The sequence below is a fragment of the Camelus dromedarius genome, chromosome 8 (assembly GCF_036321535.1).
Source record: "Camelus dromedarius isolate mCamDro1 chromosome 8, mCamDro1.pat, whole genome shotgun sequence".
Taxonomy (NCBI): domain Eukaryota; kingdom Metazoa; phylum Chordata; class Mammalia; order Artiodactyla; family Camelidae; genus Camelus; species Camelus dromedarius.
Genome location: NC_087443.1, coordinates 42,749,423 through 42,769,847, shown reverse-complemented (window position 1 = coordinate 42,769,847; position 20,425 = coordinate 42,749,423). Strand labels below are relative to the sequence as shown.

At 36.5% G+C, this 20,425-nt stretch overlaps 1 protein-coding gene across 1 annotated transcript; it reads left to right on the top strand.

Annotated features, from left to right (window-relative positions):
- Positions 1-669: 669 nt before the first annotated feature.
- CISD1 (CDGSH iron sulfur domain 1) lies at positions 670-17,296 on the top strand. Its single transcript, XM_010985762.2, has 3 exons — positions 670-841; positions 7,566-7,771; positions 14,295-17,296. Exons 1-3 carry the CDS (start codon positions 817-819, stop codon positions 14,382-14,384), a joined length of 321 nt encoding a protein of 106 aa, XP_010984064.1. The 5' UTR covers positions 670-816; the 3' UTR covers positions 14,385-17,296.
- The last annotated feature ends 3,129 nt before the right edge of the window (positions 17,297-20,425 follow it).

Sequence of the window (20,425 nt, the reverse complement as noted above, 5' to 3'; positions counted from 1 at the left end):
GATACAGTAGGAGTAATAACAGGCAGCTTAGAAGACGAGCCTTTAAGACACCCTTGGAGTAATCCTAATCTTCCCCAAATTGGTGCCCCTAAACAGCTTTTATTTAAAAAAATTGAAGCCGACACTGATTTCAGACAGTAACAGAATAATCTTAGTTCTTTTTTAAGTGTGCACATTCTTAAAGAGAAATGAGCCACGTTTTCTTCCTCTCTCCCCCTCGACCCTTAGTGCAGGTTCCAAAATCCTCAACAGACGGAGAATTGGGTCGAAGGCAGAAGAAAGGGGTGCACACTGAGAGCGAGGGAAGATTCTGGAATGGGACACACAGTTGGTTCCCTGTGTCTGCCACTGGCAATTTCATATGAAAACTGGACCTGAAGATACCAGACTAAGCAAGAAAATTTGGGGTAAAAGCTCAGATAATCTAATTATGGTATTGTATCAGCACATGCCTTCTACCCCGAGAAATCCGCACACCTGGAAGAGACGAAAAACCTGGCCCGGACTCCCGATTCCAAAGGCCCGGCCCCTCGTGATTGCGCAAACTCAGTTACTACCTCTCCAGGTCTCTTCCTCCTCCCCCTCCTGCGGCTGTCAAAATCCAGGCTCGAGACTTCCTTAGGCAGCTCTGCGCATGCTCAGCATCAGCCGGGTTGAATAGTACACACGTGCTTACGGCCCCGTCACTGCGCCTGCGCGGTAGCAACCTGGAGCCGGTGCCCTTAGGACGGACGCCTGTCACACCTTGACTCCAGCTGCCCGCGCGAGCCGGTTTGCGCTCAGTTCCCTGTGCACACCCTTGCAAGCGACGGCGCCATGAGTATGACTTCCAGCGTACGAGGTGAAGTGGGGCCTGGGAGCGGGTGAGGCTGGAGGCCTGCGCACCGGTTGCAGCTTCGTCAGCGCCTCTCTGGGTTGTTCCCACTGCCCTGCGCGCCCGCCTGTCCTGTAACCTTGAGATGCAGAAGGGCAAGCGCTCTGCCGGCCTGCGGGCTCCCTAGGCCGCACGGGGGGAAAGGGGAGAGATCCGGGTATGATCCCCGGGCGTGGGGGCCATGCAGGCATCTATCCAGATCTAGACCACGTTTCTCCTCACTAGCCAGACCGTATATCGTAATGATCCCGCTGCGCTGCTAGCTTTTCTTGTTCTCCCCTGGGACCCCTCTGTGTTACATCAATGGGCCTGGATAAAAGGAAAGGTGAAAACAGAAAGAAAGAAAAACCGCTACTCCTTCTCGTGTTTAAATCACTACGGAGTGAGAATGTCGGTTTCCTGCAACCCTCAAGCGACGCATGACTAATCACATCTTAGTTTTGCACATTTTTTAAAAGAGAAGAAACCCAATCCGAGGTCTTCAGTTTCCCAGTTTTTTATTATGCCTCTGGCATCTGGCGCTCGGTGGCAGTAGTCCAAAAGAGAGGATTGAAAATCGAGCTCCTGGGGCTTCATGTTTCTCAGCCTTGCTTCCCTTATACTGGTACCCAGCGTTTGGAAACATTACTTCGCAGAAAGTTCCGTTAAAAGTAAGAGACTTTCTAGAAGTCAGTTAATGTGGAGCTTCACTTAATAACAATTCTTGGTGGGGTGTTAATTGTTAATAAAATACTGTGTGCCAGCTACGTGATACATGTGATCTTTGCCCAGGTATAAAACGCCATACCTCAAGGTTTAGTTACATGTAACAGTAGTTAAGTAAAGGTAAAGAGATTGTCCAGAAGTTAAATAAAAATAGCCTCCTTGATTCATTTGGTAAATATTGAGCCCCTGGAGTGCAAGGTTATGTGAAAGATCTCTACTGAGTTGAGCCCTAATCTTGTAATAGATTCTATGAACTGGAGAATTCCACTTGTTGCCAAAAGTTACCTGGCAGGGTGAGGGTGAAAACCCATGACATTTTTAAGGTACTAATGGCAGTGTTTAGGAGGTGGTTATTTGCAAAAAATATTTCAAAGGATACTCATCTTTAGGCTCCTTTAAATAGAGGCATCTTGGTGCATTTAAAATAGGGAGTGATTTTTGTTTCTGTTTTGTTGTAAAAAAAAATTTTTTTTTCAGGAATAAGACTATTGTGTAAAATAAGATATTCATATGACTTGAGCTACTGATAAGTTTATAGGAAGACAGTTTACACTTCTGTGATATGGGCCAAAAGGTTCCAAAATGTATTTTTTAAATGTGGAGTCATTTTCTGTAGATGGGCACTAAAGTTTAGGTAGCATAATATTAAATGTGAAGTAGGTGAACCCTAGGACTTCTTAAGACTATCTGCAAGCTAATCTTTCTTGCAATCAAGACAAGTTTGTTGTTTTCTTAATTTAGGGGAATCCTCTAGGGGATTCCAAAGGTAATTTTCCCATTTGCCATTTTCTAAGGGATAGGAAATTGCTTGGTGAAGTGGGTCATTAGCCTAAATTTTTAAGTACTCAACTTTTTTTATGAGAAGTAACTACTTTTTATCACACCTAAAAGCATAAAGATTGTTGTGAGGACCGTGGGTAGAGAGGCCCAAAGCCTTTGTAAATCACTTCTACTGGTACCTTCTTCCTCAAATATAGTGGTGGAGCAAGGTAGGGACAGAATATCCATTCTGTAAAGTTTAGATCTCAACTTGTTCTACTCTCAGTTTTTCAGCCAAACCTGTTAATTCCTATAGATTGAAAATCAATTTAGATCTTTTGATTTGGGGGAAGAAAGGACCATGTCTCTTCTCAGTTAAATAAGTGAATAATCATAAAAGACTTAGAGTGGTATTTGGCAGTGGTAAGCATTGTATATGTTAAATTTAAAAAGGGTGTGTGTATGCGTGCAGAATACTTGTTTATATTAAGAAGAAAAAAAAGGGTGGGTGGTTGAATGAGAAATAAAATTAATGGAGATCAAGTCAGGACACAATCTGGGAGAGGCAATGAGGATAAGTGATTGGAATTTGAAATCCAAAGATCCGAGTCAGTGAGATGGCTCTTGAAACCTGTTTGGTTGATGATACCAAACTTATTTTTTACTTGATACCAGATATTTATTATTGTTCAAAAATGATCAGAAACATTAAGTGGCTTTCACTGCTGTTGCGTCACAGGTCTATAACGACAACCAATAGATGACTTTTGGGAAGTTTGCTAAACTTCATGCTCCTTATTGCCTCAAAAACTCATTAAATCTGCTCTCATCCTTAATCCCTTCCCTTCTATTTGCAAAGAAGAGATTATCTGAGGCTGTTCTCTCCATATCCTCCAGATGCCATTTTCTCCTGCTCCCGTAAGCTCTTGCCTCAGTAATAATACCTATTGCTCTTAATTCTTCAGTCCTCCCACAGGGATTTTCTTATCTTCAACCCATAGTCAGTCATAATTCACCCTTATCTTAAAAAAAAAGAGCTGAGTAATCCAAATATTTTTAAAGGCCTTCCTTACTTCTGCTGTCCCCTCAAATCACTTTTGTTTTCATATTTTGCTTTACCCTCAAGTTACAAGATAGGCATTAGTCTATCTGCCTTGCACTTATTATACGTCCCAAACCCCAAACACTACAATGCATGTAACCAAAACTGAATTTCATAAATTCTTATTCTCTGGCTGTTACATTATTATTTCTTTTGCTGAAACTAATTCATAATTTTCCAATACATTTAACCACACAAAAATACTGTTTGAATCCAATAAATTCATCAAGTCATTTAAGGTAACTCTTCAAGGGCTTTTTTTTTTATCTGAGAAGGAATGTGCAGACCATACTGCAGATAAAGGAGAGAGCACCTATAGGTTGTAAACAATAAATAATGGAGTGATTTGAGCTATAGATGAAACAAGATGGGTGGTGAGTTAAGCCTTATTGGAGCTGAGTGAGGGTAACTGGGAGTTCATTATAGTACTTCCTGTGTGTGTCTGAAATGTTCCATAATACAGTTTTATTTTTAATCTCAGGAAGTATTTAAATTCCACGCTTTGATACAATAGATTAAGATGAGGTCTAAGAGAAGTCATTTGGTGTAAGAGCAATGTGATAGTAGGACGGACAGAGGGAGCCACAAGTTCAAATTAGTTATCTGTTACTTCTTTTTACTTAACTAACATTGAAGACCACCTGTACAGCAGGCCTTGGGAGAAAAACATTACCAGGCACAGCCTACTAATCTGGGGGAGCCCTCAAGCAGGCAAAGATTTAAACACAGCTCCCCTCCCCCTTTCCTGAGATGAAAGGAGCATTCTGATTCTATGGCAGTTGATGCTGGGCAGGAGAGGACAGTTTGGGACAGAAAAGGGTCTAAAGGAAAAGAAACAGGGTGAGACTTCTGTCTTAGGTTCAAGCAAAATGATTCTCTTGGTAGAGAAAAGCCAAGAAATAGGTTGTAAACATGGGTGTGAGATTTGGAAATAAGTTGATGTTTTTTCTATCTCTGAATAATTCAGAGAGAAAACCAAAGATTATACAATAGGAGGCCAAGGGAAGAGTAGGAAAGGGAGGGATTATTTAGAAATGTATTTTTTGTATTTTGTTCTTTCTATTCATGGTATTTGTATAGGTAGAAAGCACTGTTAAGCAAGTTTGGGTAAGGTGGGGTTTGATCTGACTATAGGAATACTGTACCTTGCTAGGGGTCTACAGAGAAGAAAAGTAAGGATAAACTAGAAGAGGTAGAGATAATGCTCAGGATTTTTTTCTGGACTCCAGTTCTGAAAGAATGTCTGAAAGGTGCCATCTGAAACATCTTTAGAAACTGAGTCTTGGTGAAGTACCTTGTTCAATCAGAGATGGTGTCTATTCTTAATAGACATGTATGCTATCAAGACCTAAATGTTACTTGGGTTTTGTTTTTATTTGTTTACTGTCCTGGGTTTTCAATTGTTTCTCTAATTGTTGACTTTTGAATCTATCCTCATTCTTGTCTGTCTCTGTATAGTTTCCTTTTCCTTCTTTTCCCTAGAGTTGCCAGTGGCATCCATAGCTTTTTGCCAGAAAAGACTGATTCAGGCTGCAGTAATGAAACAATAAAACAGCAGCATTTTTCTTATTCTGGAAACTTTTACAGTTGTCTCTAATGAGATTAGAGAGTTAGAATTTGGAAAGGGGAGAAGGATGGAAGTACTTTTTTTAAGACCTTATCTAACCCTGTGGTTCTAAAAAATTTATTGGAACAAATACAAAGCCATTTTCCTAGCACATATATGGCTTTGTGACATTTGTATAGGGTCCTGAGTGACCCTTCTTAGGGAGTGGGATCACAGAGTGCGTGTTTTGATTCCCCATGGGACAGCCACTCTTGGGTGATACCTACAGTCAGTTCCCTCGTCAGTTATTCTGTCATTTCTTTCACCATCAAAAACTCCAGAGGAGGTAAAGATTTAAAAAAAAAAAGAAAAAAAGCCACCCAGTGGATTCAGTTGGTAATATAAGAAAAGCAAATAGAAGAATGTTTTCATAGCTAAGAAAGATTCTTTTGACCTATCGTGTTGGGTAGAAATTCCTGTAGGATTCTCTTTTTATATCATGAAACAGATTAATCCTAGCAAATTGTAGTTATTCTTTGGATCTCAGCCTTTATATAATAATACAGGCATCATTAAAACAAATCTGTTAGAGATTACTTCAAAATTCACCTCGAAAGTGAAGTATAACTAAGATCAACAGCCATTTAGGGAATTGTGTTATTTTAGTCCTTTGGGATATTTACCCCTTTGTAAATTTATACTGAAGATTTAACATTTACCAAACATTATTGAGCACATACTATACAAGGCAGTGTTTTAGCCCATTTTGTGATGGGTACATTAGCTATTCAGAGTGGCTTTCCATTAGCTAAGTGTGGATTGCCATAGCTGCTGACATTTTCTTAAGGGAGTTCCATGGCAAATGAAAAGATCATGAATCAAGCTAGAAATCAGAGTGAAGTTTCAGCTCTGCTTAAAGTTGCCACAGAGTGATACCATGAAGCAGCACTAAAATTTGGGAAATTGACACAGGGTGTGTAGTTAAAAATATCTCTTCTCAAAAGTTTGAAGCTGTCATATGACTTGTTAACTTTTCTCAGTCAAGTAGCACTTGGGAAGGACATAAAATTAATGTTTATTTTAGGGGATTTTGGCAGGGAGGAATAGAAATGTATGGGCAGGGAAACAAACGAAATTTCTTTGTAGAGAAAAATACTGTGGTTGCAAATAGAATCGAAGGAACATGCTAATTAGAAACATTTGATTAAAACTAAATTATTAAATAAGCTACCAAGATAAAAGGACTAAGTGTGAGAGTGGTTGTTCCTTTCCGTTAGAGTTTTGCAAGAATGAGCTCCAATTTTATGGAAAGTACTATTAGGTTGAGTAATTAATCACATTAGTACAATTAGAAATTTGACTCAATAGTGCAAATAATTCTTACAGTTAATTATTCATTATATGTTTTTGTTTGGCCTTGGAATGTGTTTTTTGTACTTATCTCTCTAGGGCTTTATTTGATAGTCTGGGAACTTATTTCAAATACTGTGAAGATCTGACTCAGGAAGTGCTGGGACGCAGTCCAGTGTGTTTGTCCTGACCCCTGTTCAACTTCTTCCTGCAGTCCACTCCATGCTGGGAATAGACCACTCTCCTCTGAGGCTGAGGCTAACCAGACTATGCAGAACTCTCTTCTCTCCAAAATTCTCTGGAACTGGGGTAGCTGTTAAGTGCTTGGGTTTCTAAGGGGTCTTTGAAAATCTGTGTGAAAAGAATCCATAGATGGCTTATTGGTCAAGCAAGTAGTTGAGCAGAAAAATGTCATGAAATTTAAAATGAAGTGTGTAGGGAATTCAGATCATCCACTGGTGAAGAGTAAAATTTTAGAATTTATTAAATGAGAATCTAACTGTAATTATATTTTCTATGAAATTAGTACATTCCAATTTTTATTTTAATAAGTTACTTTGAAATTAAAAAAAACAACAACAACTTTTGAATGACTTTGAAGCCCAGAATCCTGCTGGATATATTCCCTTGAGTGTTTAATATTAAGGGTTGGTTTTGTTTTAATTATCCTTTCTTATTTTTTCTTTGGATACCAATTCTGTTTGTGGTTATACATTTTTAAATGACTAAAGGACCTACTATATAAATGAATTCTGGTGAGTCATTTTGTTAACATTATCACCTCCTGATTTTTGGGGGGAGGTGAGAGGGTCTTATTTGTAATCTGAATTTTTATGGCCTTATTTCTAATCTGAATTTTTTCATGTTAATTTTTTTAAGCTAAAGATATCTGCAAGCTCTCATGTTATTTTAAATCTATTTATGAGCACTTAACAATTATTAAGCTTTGTTTTTCCTTCTCCATCTATAAAATAATTTTTAAGTTTCCCTCTTCTATCTTAATTTAACTAACATCACTCAATAGAAAATACACAATTGCCTCAGTAAGGGCTGAGGAAAATCTTAACCAAGGACTGTTACACCAGTGTGTTCTGATCATTTCGTTAACATTAAGACCCTTTGACTATTGGGATGCTTAATATCCCCAAACGGGATTCCCTAAATGTTCATGTTAGGTTATTAGTGTCTGTTTTGGCTTTACTCAAACCTGTTTTCCTTCCCTGCTCTAGTTGAATGGATCGCCGCAGTTACCATTGCTGCTGGGACAGCTGCCATTGGCTATCTAGCTTACAAAAGATTTTATGTTAAAGATCATCGCAACAAGTCCATGGTAAATCCTCACATCCAAAAAGACAACCCCAAGGTAGTACATGCATTTGACATGGAGGATTTGGGAGATAAAGCTGTGTACTGCCGTTGTTGGAGGTCCAAAAAGGTAAGAGAAATAAGTCCTCTATGTCAGTGCCACCTTTAATATAACATTTCCTTTTGAACTATTCCGTCAAACTGGTGTCATCGGATATTGTTAAGATATGCCTTTTTCTTTTCTTCCTTTCTTTAATAGATTCTGGTTTTCTCTGTTTTCCATGTACTCTTCAGGAATATATTCACTAAAATGTATAACCTCCATGCAGTAAAATTACATCGTACCCTCATTGAGTTCAGGTGAATGTAACCATATTCTTGACCAAAGAAGAGAAAAAAAAATCCCTTTTATTTACTCTTAGAATTTTCTCCCCAGGTGGCTCTTAGCCTCCCCAATCTCAGGAAAAGAAGTGTACAGCCTAAAAATGAAGAAATAGAAGAGGTGATTTTTTTTTTCCTTGAGGTTTCAAGCTCCTGAATTCTAAGACAAGTTTTAGAAATGTCAGGAGAAACTTGTGGAAAATCACCCCTGAAATTTCTTACCTGGTAAATATATTGACCCTGTATCCTAAGCTTTCTATAAGCTGCACCTCCTAAATGTAAATATCTAACACAGGATTTTTTTTCTATCTTGAAAATTTCCTTTTGTGAGAATTGCATTTTATCAAGTTCCATCTAGAAATGTCATCTGTGATATGTGCAGCTTTTAGACAGTGATGATAGCTAGTGATCTAAAGATGGTAAAATGCTTTCCTAAGGTCACGAAGCGAACACTTCAGACATTGAATGACTTCAAAATTTCTGGTATATTTTGAGAAATCTGGTGAAATACTATGTGTACTGCCACTATTAGCATTTAAATAGATTGGATTTCACTAAAGATGACACTGTAAGTCCTAAGAAAATGGACAATAAGAGTGATATATCTATTTCTGAAAGCATGTTATGTCAGGGACCTCTTCCCACAGTGGAAAGCCATTATCACAAATCACATATCACGAATAACAAAGAAGTCACACAATAGTACTAGAAAGCATATTCCACTAACCTGCTTCTCCAGATACAACTGATCTTGTATAATCCATTGGTGATACAGTGCTTAGATCATGTCATCATGTCTGAAAACTACTTGATGAACATGTAGAATATGAACCAAAAGTTAATAGTCCCATTACAACAAATTATACCTTAAGAAGAGCACTATTCATTTGGAATGTGATTGTTTGTAAGCACTAGTGTGTTGCTAGAAAATAATCCTCAGTAATATTCTATAGACTAGATCTGGTGTGTTTTTAAAAAATTAACACCTGTAATAGGTTTCATTCTGTTGTTGCTCACCAAAATATAAAAAATACCTTTAGAAATCACGGAATCTCTAAGTCAGAGTTGTAATAGTTCTTTAGTCAGTGATCTTAAATCGTTCATTTAGCATCTGTTATGCTTACATGCATGAGAACAGTTGAATAGTAAAACAGCAAGTATTGTAGATGTGTATAGTAGATGGAGTACGAGTGCTTTAAATAAAAGGAAGAGCTTACACTCTGGGCTAGAATCTTCTGGGAAGGAGTAGTGATAGACATGGAAGTTAAACTGCCCCTGGAAAGACCGGTGGCATTGGAATACACTAGCAATTATTGGGGACTCTTTCTCAGAATCTGCTAGAAAAGACTCATGTGAACAAAGATGGATCAACGAGGAATCTAGTCTGGTCCTTGCACCTCCGTCCCCCAAGGAATAAGTCCAACCTGAGGAGTGTCTTGAGTACCAGTGTGAGGAGTTTGTGCCTCCTGACATGGGGGAGCTCCTTGTCAGGGGTTTCAGACCTAAAATTATACTTACATTATATTATATATATATATAATATATATGGGAATGGAGAAAAATGAACAGATACATGAAACATTTGGAGGGAAGGATCAGCCAAGTGCAATGACTGATTTGCATGGAAGATTGGGGAAGGAAAACTAAAGCTCGTGGAAGCCTGTAGGATTGGAAGAGGTAGTGCCATCAACAGCAATAAGAAATTCAGGGTGAAAAGCCAATTTTCCAGGACGGTGAAGAGGAGTTCAGTTTCAAAGAGTGACTTTGACATGACATTTGAATGGCAATGTCCAGCAGACAGACTGAAATGTGGGACTAAAGTTGAGACATCAAGGTTGGAGATAGAGATCAGCAGAACGGATGAGTCAAGCGCAGGAATGCAGCAGATCCTTGATAGAGATAAAAATCAAGGGCTGAGTATGAGATCTTGGAGAATTTTCTGCATTTTGTAAAGATGAACAAGAGCCAAAAAAGGAGATGAATTAGGCCAGAGTTACAAGAAAACTAAGACTATTGTGGCCTCACAGTGGAAAAAGGAGACGTTTCAAAGAAGGTTCAGTTGTGAACATCAGCCAGTGCAGAAGCCCACGAGGTGAATAAACTATCACAGTTGGATTAAACAATTAGGCAATTGACCTTTTGGTGTAATTTCAACAGAATAATTAGAATAGTTATGTTCAAATGGGTTACAGGATGAATTACTACTAAAGAAATGCTAAAAGGCTGAATATATGTCAAAATTTTGGTAAATGTGACAGTGAATGGAAAGAAAAAGAAATACAAGGACTGCTTGAGTGAATTCTGAGGCTTAGCTCTGCTGTCAAGTAAAGGGTGCTTGCTTTGGTTGGGTGTTTCCAGAGGGTAAAGGGTCAATAAAGCAAATACGGACTTTTATAGAATAAGATCTCAAGTGTTTCAGGAAGAATCACAAATGGACACAAGCTAGTGGTTTAAATGTTTATTCTTGACTTTATAAGTCAACAAAACATTCCAGGATTATTCTTTCATCATACAATTTAGATTTTCCAGATGATTAAACTGGAGATGGCCGTTTCCCATAGGTAGACTTCAAGGAAAGGAATGCCAGCCCAGTCATTTATTTTCTATTTTCTGTGTTGTCTTTCTTTTTAAGCTTACCTTTTATGCTATTATTAATCCTTTTTGCATCTATGATTTGTCAATTCTGAATTTTCACTGAATCTTGGGTACTTTTTATTCCCACATGAATCAATTAAGAGTTCACTTTGAATGTTATTCAAGTTAATGGATGTTCTTATTCTCCAGACATCTTTGGAAACTCCCTCACATTCCTGAAGTTCCTAAGGTTATCACACAGGTGCCAAGTCACAAACTTACATGTCTGCACAGAAAACTTGTAACTAATACCTTTGATTAGATGGTGATATTCGGTGGTTTTTTTTCCCCCTTCATATAACCAATTGTGTTTGAAATAAAACAAAATTTAAACTCCTATCTAAAAACAGTTACATGTGATATAGACTAATTCAGTTCTAATTCATTCTTTGTTTAAATTATAGTTAATTGACAGTATTGCACTAGCTTCAGGTGTACCATGTTTTGTGCAGATTATATTCCACTATAGGTTATTACAATATATTGGATCTAATTCTCTGTGTTGTACAGTAAATATTTGTTGCTTATCTATGTTATGTGTAGTAGTTTGTATCTGTTAACCTCATTCTCTTAATTTGTCCATTTTTTTCCCCCGCTTCTAATTCATTCTTAGGGTATCATCACTGGTAACCTATTGTGTGTGTCTAACATTTTGAGCAGTTTTCTCAGACCTAATGAATCAGATCTCTTAGTCATATGCAGAAATTACCTCTTATTAACACCTCACTCCTCTCCTCTTCCCCCGAATTGGCATGTCCTCTGCTGTTTCAGAAGCCAGCCTGTTTCATAGTATTTCACAAAAAGGCTACCCACAAGTGAAATGGGAGGGAAAGGAGCCAATAGAATGGAAATGATTAAAGCGACTGCAGGGAAAGACTGTTTGAGACAGCGGTATGTTGAAAGAGGGTGGAAGGAGATGAAAGTGCACACACAGACTGGAAACTCAGCCTTAAAAAGGAAAATAGTCTTAATTTCAAAACAAGGTGAGGGAACGGTGTTGTAAGAGGGAAGAGCATGCAGCGGAGTCTGACTAGATTCCCACACCCCACTCACCTCAGGTAGGTTACCTCATCTGCTGAGTTGTGTGAGGGCCGTTTCGGAGGCAGGGGAGAGTTTGAACAAGGACAGAAGAAGAATGCAGACTAAGAAATCATCAAGAAAGAGAAGATAGGTGAGCCAGTTCACATCAGGAATGCAGCTGAAATGAAAATGAAATGTAACTGTAGAATCATTTTCTTTCCTTAACAACTTCAGGATTTGAGTTGGGTTTTTTGGTTAGTAGTAGGTTTTTTTTGGTTTTGTCCTGTGTGTGTCTGTGTGTCTTTGTGTCTGTGTGAAAGAGATCATTTGCATCCTATTAATGGTTTGTAAGTGAGTTGCACTAACTTTATTTCTTCATAGAAGCAATATTCTGAAAATTGCTTACATTGCTTGCCCAGTCCACATAAGGACAGCCTTATAAAATCTTAATTTTTCTTACACATTTTCCTATTATATCTACTATCTTACATCTTACTAAAGTAAGTACGGAAAAATGCTATAAAATGTCATATTCTCTCAGGTAGTCTCAAAGATCTCATTGCTTTTGTTTTCTTTCTCAACCAAAGCAAGCTTGTTTCTCTGAGCAATTTATGGTAATGAGCCAAATGGCCCCAGACAACTCCTTTGGAAAATGTAAATCAAACTCTAAAAATACAAAGGTTGGAGAAAGATTTTTTTTAAATTTTTGTTTTTGCAAGTAGAAGAGATAAGTTAAGGAAAAATATATATTTAGTTCCATCTTGAATCACCCTAAAAATAGAAACATCGTAACTTGAGATGTGAGACTTGTTAAAAAGAAAGAAATCTTGTATTTTTTTATGAAGACCCTGATAACGTAGCTAGCTTTCCAAGTGGAGAGCAAGGATCTCCAATGGGTTTTTTTTTCTCCTAAACATTTATTCCAACCTCTTCTGCTACCTTCTTTTCTTAGTTTTAAAGATATTTGAGATTTGTAGTTTTATAATTGGGTTAACAAATATGAATAGGGTATTTTCTGGACATATAGGACATTCAGCCAGTTTAATTCACAAACTTTTCTCCAGGATTTGTTAGTAAGGAAATGCTCACATCTTAGAACAAATGTTAGAAGCATCTGTGAGCTATACTTTTTTCCTCATCAGTTTTCTGACCTTTATATTTTTAATTTTAAGTACTGATATTACACAAATTGAATTAAATATACCCTTTGTGCTTTTTGTAATTTAAGCTCTTCGCTTGACATTTTTAACACATTTCAGAATTTTAAATGAAAGAGGATTATTAAAATTCACATGTTTTCATCACATTATTATTTAATACAAAAACTGCTATACTTCCTAGATTACGTTTGAAAGTATATATCCACAAACGTGTTTTCTTTGTCCTGCATAGAAAGGTCAAAAATAAAACAAGATACTTTCTGGAAAAAACACAAAATATTTTTATGTAATTTACCATTTGAATTTTAATGCCAAGTAACTGCCATTCATTCATTTATACTGTATTAAGAATTATGAATTGACTTCAATAAATATATTCCATTAACATATACAATGTTTTCTTAAGAAATTGCTAATTCTGTGTTGAAATAACTCATTTTGGCTCTTGGTTGGAAAAAAAATGTTTAATCTTTTTATTAACTTAAAATGAGAAATCTCTAATGAGTAAACATAAGAATGCCTAATCTTCACATGAAGTTTGAGAGATGATTCTGACTTAAGTCACTAATTCCTGGGGTTAAGTGATATAGAAAGTACTATTAAAAGATATCTGTGCCCCTAAACAAAGTGATTTTGAATACTAAGTTTACATTTAAAGGCGTACAAAACTTTATATACTTTAAAGAAGCATGAAAGTTTATTAACAAATAGCCAGGATCTACTTACTATTTTTTTAAAGAAATATTTATTTCTTTACTTATTTTAAGATCATGATGAAACATGTGAATTTCAATTTTTAGGCAGAACCAGATTATTATTCCTATTTTAGATGTACGGCTTTCTTTATCTTTTGTATATTTCTCCTTAGATTTCTCTCTGTTCTTTATTCGATATATGGAGAAAAGTAATTTGAGAAAATGTATTAGTTTTCTAGTATTATCAATGTGAGATTTAAAAAGAAATAAAATTTAAACATGCTATTTCAGTAAGTTATTTGAGACTTTTCACAAATATTTCACTTTTCAGAATTCGTTTTATAACCTATGTGCATAAAACCCTACAGTGACATGTTTTGTGTGTGCTGTTTATACAAATTGAGCTTTTTACAATGTAAACTTTTATTCTCACTGTAAAATCATCTGTTTGTTTATTAAACATATGTCACTTTGAAATGCTGTTCTTTGCTGTGGGATACATTTTAGGTTTTTTTTTGTTTTTTTTTTAATAACCTCTTTTCCTCATCCATGCCAATAAAACACTGAAAGCTTGGGTTCATGTTTTCGCTGCAAGGACTTGTTTTTAATATGAATATTCTGTACCACATCTTTTGATAGAAGTAATGTAAATTTTGTGTACATTTATATTGCTGCCCCAAGATAGAATTTATACCTGGAAATAGAAGATAAGCACATGATACTGATTTTGCAGTTAGACATTTCACAATCTCTCTCTTCCTAGTTCCCATTCTGTGATGGAGCTCACACAAAACACAATGAAGAAACTGGTGACAACGTGGGACCCCTGATCATTAAGAAAAAAGACACTTAAACAGACACTTTTGATGCTGCAAACCAACTTGTGATGTTATCACCCGACTGTTTAATTTAGAATGACTACCACTTCTGTCTACTTCACCTCCCCTGGGTTCTAGATGTGGTATATTGCAAACTACAGCTTTCATATTCACGGCACTTGCCTTACTTGTTGAACCATCGTGGTGCACATTTGTTTAAACCAAAAAAAAAGAAAAAGGAAAAACCAACCTCATGGCCTGTGGGTTATTTTGGTTTTGTAAGGATCCATTTCTTTACATTTAAAAATAATGACATTAGCATATAAGATGTTGGATGTTGAAGTTAACATATTAAATTATTCTCAAAATCATATATGTGCAGATCATACTTGTAACTTTCAAAGAAAAATTAACACTTTAATATTACTTAGGAAACTAGAAAGTAAATCGGGTGTGGTTAGGCTACATTAATCTCTTAATAACAGTCTGGGAAAAATCTGTTACGACCTTGGCTTTCTTCTTGACAGTGGTAATGACACAGAAAATACGGCCTCTGTGTTTTTAATCAAAATGAACTTTGAATGTTAATTCTGCTTAATTCTAAGTGAGCCAGGTCAATAATAAAGGGGCAGGAACTTCTCTGTATTCATCTCCATGGATATTTAATTGGTCCATTAAAGAAATGAATAGTGGAAATTTAGATCAAAGTGATTTTAGATTTAAAGTAGTTATGAAGGGATGTCTTAAAATGTAATGTTCCAGAATTCTAGCCAAGAAGTGGCAAGCACTTGAACTAGGGACACCGAAGGAATTGGAGCACATGATGTCAGGTCTCTTGACTGCAAAGACACATCCGTAAAAGAAACAGTGGTCGTGAGGCCAGATTAAAGGCATGGGAAGATTTTTATTTCCTCATTCTTGATCATCAGGCACACAACTGATTCTAGTAAAGGAACTATTTCGGGGGGAAAAATTACATCCTCTCTCAAATTGTATAATCTTTTTTTTAAAAGCAAAATTTTGAAGACAAGTGTTTGTTTATGTAATGTTCTTCAAAGACTTAGACCAGAAACATGGCATTTCATTGCTAAGTCAGAAAAAAGAGAATATGAAAACAGAGAATAATTAAGAGCAATAGAAGAATTAAGACAGGAGTAGTTAATATGTATTAATTAGGTTTTGGGTTTTAAGAGTGAGAAGGAAAAAACATGGCAAAATATATATGTAATGTAGGCAAACGTAGTTTGAAATTAACACAGGTTAACAGGTAAATATTCTTACCATTTTTTTGCATACACTTGAATTCTCAGTAGTAGTCAATTACAATTTTCTACTTTATAGAATCCAGAATTACCTTGGAAGTCACAGGAATCAGTGAAACCAAACATTAGCATTCCTGCATTTCGTGTGATCCCTGATGTTTTTTAAATGTATGGTTTTGTGTATTATGGTTAGGTAAAGTTGATCCCAAAATTCTGTGTACTGGTTTTTAAGTACATGATTTAGTTGAACTTACCTTGAAGGCACATCTTCAGCACAAAATCTAAAGTACTACAAACCTTGATTCTACCTACAAAATACTTGATTGAGCTTTTCCCAAGCCTCTTCCCCTCCTTTTTAAGTAAGTATGATTGGGTCAACAAAAGAGAGCATCTTGCTTTTAAAGGGTATTGTTTAAAAGAAAAATATATCTGTGAACTCCCAAAGTTACTAATGAAAGGATATCCTTTGAACAGACTAAGCTGTATTCTTAATTTTGAATTTGAAATAGTACGAGTCATGCATTTTTATAGCTAGTGGAAGTATAAAAAGAAACCAACACAAGTGCTCAAAACTGTTTTTCAGTGGTGTAGGTGGGTATGTTTATAGTGAAATTGGAAGTGATCACCTAACTGTGAAATGCACATCTACTGTAGCATTTTGATAATCCAATATGATAGATAAAAATCATCCCAAGATCATGTTAAAATTCTATTGCATGCTTTTTGAACTAGAATTCCTTTAGGATATTAAAACTTTTTCATGCTATTTACTTAACTTAAAAAGTAAAGTAGGTGTAGTTAAGCTAATGGGAGGTATTTTTACACAAAAATCTTTGTGTACAATTACTGTTCTCATGTAAGCACCCTAAAGCTTCTAATTGCTTTTTCATTTGATTGAGAGATCAGGCAAGTGGGCTCCCCTACACTATCACCACTTTTTTTTCTATCATTTATGTTTCAGTGATTGCAATAAGACTTTGTGCCAGGCTGAGAAATCTAACATTAGGAAGAAACTTGTTTTGCAGTAATTTATAGCGACATTCACCTATTCCTGCAGACAATTCTTAAAGCGTTTATTATAGACCATATAATTGAACACAAAAGATTTTGGAGTATTAAAAGCTTGCAGTTTAGATTATATCATTTATGACAGGTTATATAATTATGATAATCTATGATTTGGGGTTATTTTCCTTGACAGATTATAACAGATACAGTCATGTATACCAGTCTTTCTTCAAAGTAGCTGGATTTATTTGATTTTATATTAGTTATGAAGGATTTTGTTTTAAGATAAACATGGATCAAGATTCCTAATTAGCAAAATGTTTAGTGCTTGGGGATCTATGAGGGTGTTTTACTCTACTAGTTGTCAGAAACTGCTTTTCCTCCCTGATTTTAACACTGATTTCAGGCAGAGCCACTCGCCTTTTAGCCTTTTAATTGAAATGGTTCGACCAATGGCATTTTAAGCATTTGTTTGCAGATTCTAGACCGAGATTAAAATGTCTGCATCCACATGGGGAAAAAAAAGGGTTGATAGAAGATCATCAAATCGAATTTAATTTTTATTACATGGTTATTCCAACTTCTGTGATATTGAAGTATCCTTTTGTGAAATGTCGATAGTGGTGTTAGTTGCTTTAAATATTCTTACCTGACAGAATAAAAAGTTGGCAGCCCTGTATCGGCCCCTACTTTTTTTTTTTTAACTGCTTCATGAAATCTAAAAATCTGGGAACAATTAAGCGAAGGTTTTTATCCAAAGTTCTGAGACAATTTTATAAAGGTATTAAGATAATATAGGTTTATTGATTTTGTTTATATATTTGAAATTTTTCATATATGACTTTTAGCACAATGCATTGAGGTTTCAAGCAGTTATTAATGTAAAAAGTTGTTTTCACTTCCATTCAATTTATCATCATGAATCCAAACTAAGAATAATGCCAATCCATTCCAACCCCTTCACAACCTATGACTTTAAAGGAGAATAAAATAAAATACACAACATTGAGATTTGCAGAGGATGATTGTTAACTGCACATCTGCCTTCCTGAGAAAAGTTTTTTTTTTTATGGACTTAAGAAGTATTTGATAAACAAAAGAATTGCATGTATGAGCTGAAGTTGCCAGGAATCATGCCCAAGGGGAAAGACTAAATAAAATTTTAATCAGTAAATGAATGAATATCTTTCAGATTATAAATCAGGGGTATTAGTACAGTATTAGCCCAAAGGTCTCTGAACAACAAAAAAAGCAGTCCAACCTCAAACCTGGAACAGAAGCGTGCCAAGCTGAGAATGTTGTCAGTGAGGCATTGTGTACACTGGCTGTTCTTCACTTGCGGTAACACCTTGTCTCTGAGGGTAGTCTGTTTCTAGTTCTTCCAGGCTGTCCCTTACAGACCAGCAGAAGTCAAGACCTGGTTCTTTCAAGTGCTATTTCAAAAGTTGTCTTCATCTGTAAGTATACAGAGTTTTATAGATTCCCAGCTCTATTTTGCACTTAAAATAATTTTGAACATTGCCCATCAGGCACATGCTCATTAGTGTAAGATAAATTGTTTTTCTGCTGCTAATATCTGCCTGCCACCATTTTCGTTTTTAGGTTAGGCAGTGGCTCGTCTCACTCCAAATACAGGATAGACATGAGAGGTGGTGTTGCTTATGGCTCTGTCAACCATTAAACTTAACTAAATCTGTTAAATTAATTTCAAAATCTCCCAACGATGAAAGCTAGAGTTCCATTTATGTACTTCATGTCTGCACAACAATCCTAAACTTTCTTGATCCAGGCTCTGCCCCTCCTACACAGTAAGGCTGTGTATCACCTTAATACCATGATGATTTTGTACGTGGAGAATTGATCAGCCTTCATCTTTCCAACTCGCAGTCTGCCCTGCAGCCATCACATGAACCTTTTTATCTCTCCACCTCCACAGCCCTTCCAGCAAGGAGCATTCTAACGATCACTTAAAAGAACCTCATCCCTTTCTCAATTAATACTATTTCTCTTAGGATCCACTGGGAAACTGCTTTTAGCACAGAAGTTGCAACATTGGCTTTCCACTGCTGGTTACTGCTTCTAGTGCTACGCCACCTAGTGTAGAGTCTCTGGTAATGAAAATATTAAATCATAAATTGCGTCTCTTAATTTAATAATGCCATCCAGCATATGGACTTGAGTAAGTCCCTGATCCTGAAGAACTTTTATGCTCTCAAAAGTGTGGTCACTGGTCACAGTTTAGGTTACAATTCTGTGACTTAACACTTTTGGCGTCTGGTTTGCTGAGACACTGGTAATGCTACATGACATTTTTTTTAACCCTGAGAAAGAAAATGTTTCAAATTTTGACCAGTACAATGTGCCCAGTACCCCAAACAGTACATAGCAGGTGTTTGATAAACACTTGTTTTAATTAATAAGAGATTTTAATGTAATTTTAAAAGAATACAAAGGTAATTGCCAAAAAGTCAGTATTTCTGTCTTGTTCTGCCCCCAAATCCTGATTATCTTTTTTTTTTTTTTTCAAATTTGCTCCTCTGTATGCAGTATTACAGACTTTGAACATGCCTGTTAGGAAAATTTACTAAGAGCTATCTTATCCTGACAAGATTGGCTATAATTTAATCAATACTTCCATGCTTAAACTTCTAGTATAAAACCCAACCAACAAGCAAGTACTACTACCTAGATAAGCTTGTTTTGAGCCAGTGTGCACATGATGCTTTATCATTGGGGGGAAATGTGGCACTTGGGATGTTTAAGATCTGTGGACATTGCTTCAGGAGAAGAGAAAGCTGTTTAGAAAAAGACCAAAGGTTTGTCAGCCCAGAAGTCTTTCTAATTGCATTTATCACCTCTTTGGTGGCAGTGTGTGGACAGGGGCAACAGTCATGGGCTTCTAAATCAGACTTAAGTTAAAATCCCTGCTCTGCCACTTGAAGAAATAATTTTCTGTGGCTCTCCATGATGGTTAATTTAGTATGCCCACCAGACTGGGCTACAGAGTGCCCAGATGTCTGGTCAAACATGATTCTAGGTTCTTCTGTGAGGATGTTTTTGGATGAGAGTAACATTTAAATTGATAGGCTAAGTAAAGCAGATTGTCCTCCTTCATGTAGCTCGGCCTCGTTGAATCAGATGAAGGCCTGATTAGAACAGAAAGGCTGACCCTTTCTGGAGGAAGAGAGACTTTCTGCCTGCAGCCTTTGAATGGAAACATCTACTTTTCCTGGGTCTCAAGCCTGCCAGTCTTTGGGCTGGAACTACACCATCGGATCTTCTCGGACATCTCCACCTTGCTGGCTCACCCTGCACATCTTGGGACTTCAGGTAGATAGGTATAGATAAATAACTCTAGAGATCCCTGACTAATACAAGCTCTTTTGTCATTATTTTTAAACATGTAAAAGGGGAATTATATCTACCTGAGAGGTTTAGAGATCATGTATTGGAGCATCTATCATCTCACACATGACTTACCCTAAAAGCATGTCCCCTACTTAAAGCAAGATAGAAGGATATTTGAAATGGTTTTCTACATAAATAATACAAAGAAATGATGGAACGTTGGCAAACTTACTTCGTTAACACCCCCAGGACAATTTTCTAAAAAAGTCACCTATTTTTCTGCATGAGGGGGAAAAAATCAGTTTTCTAAATTGCCAGGTCTTTCTACACCAATTTCTACAAATAATTATTAAGTACCTACTGTTTGCCATGCTGTAAGTATCAAGACTGAAACAATCCCTGCCCTTATGTAGTTTATCAACTGATAACTCTTGGGAGGAGGGGAGGTTGTTATATCA

Bases quoted from the DNA above. Each gene is read 5' to 3' on its own strand.
- CISD1 (XM_010985762.2), top strand. From the start codon at position 817: ATGAGTATGACTTCCAGCGTACGAG. The intron at 842-7,565 runs GTGAAGTGGGGC...TCCCTGCTCTAG, and splicing joins TATGACTTCCAGCGTACGAG to TTGAATGGATCGCCGCAGTT. The intron at 7,772-14,294 runs GTAAGAGAAATA...CTCTCTTCCTAG, and splicing joins GTTGTTGGAGGTCCAAAAAG to TTCCCATTCTGTGATGGAGC.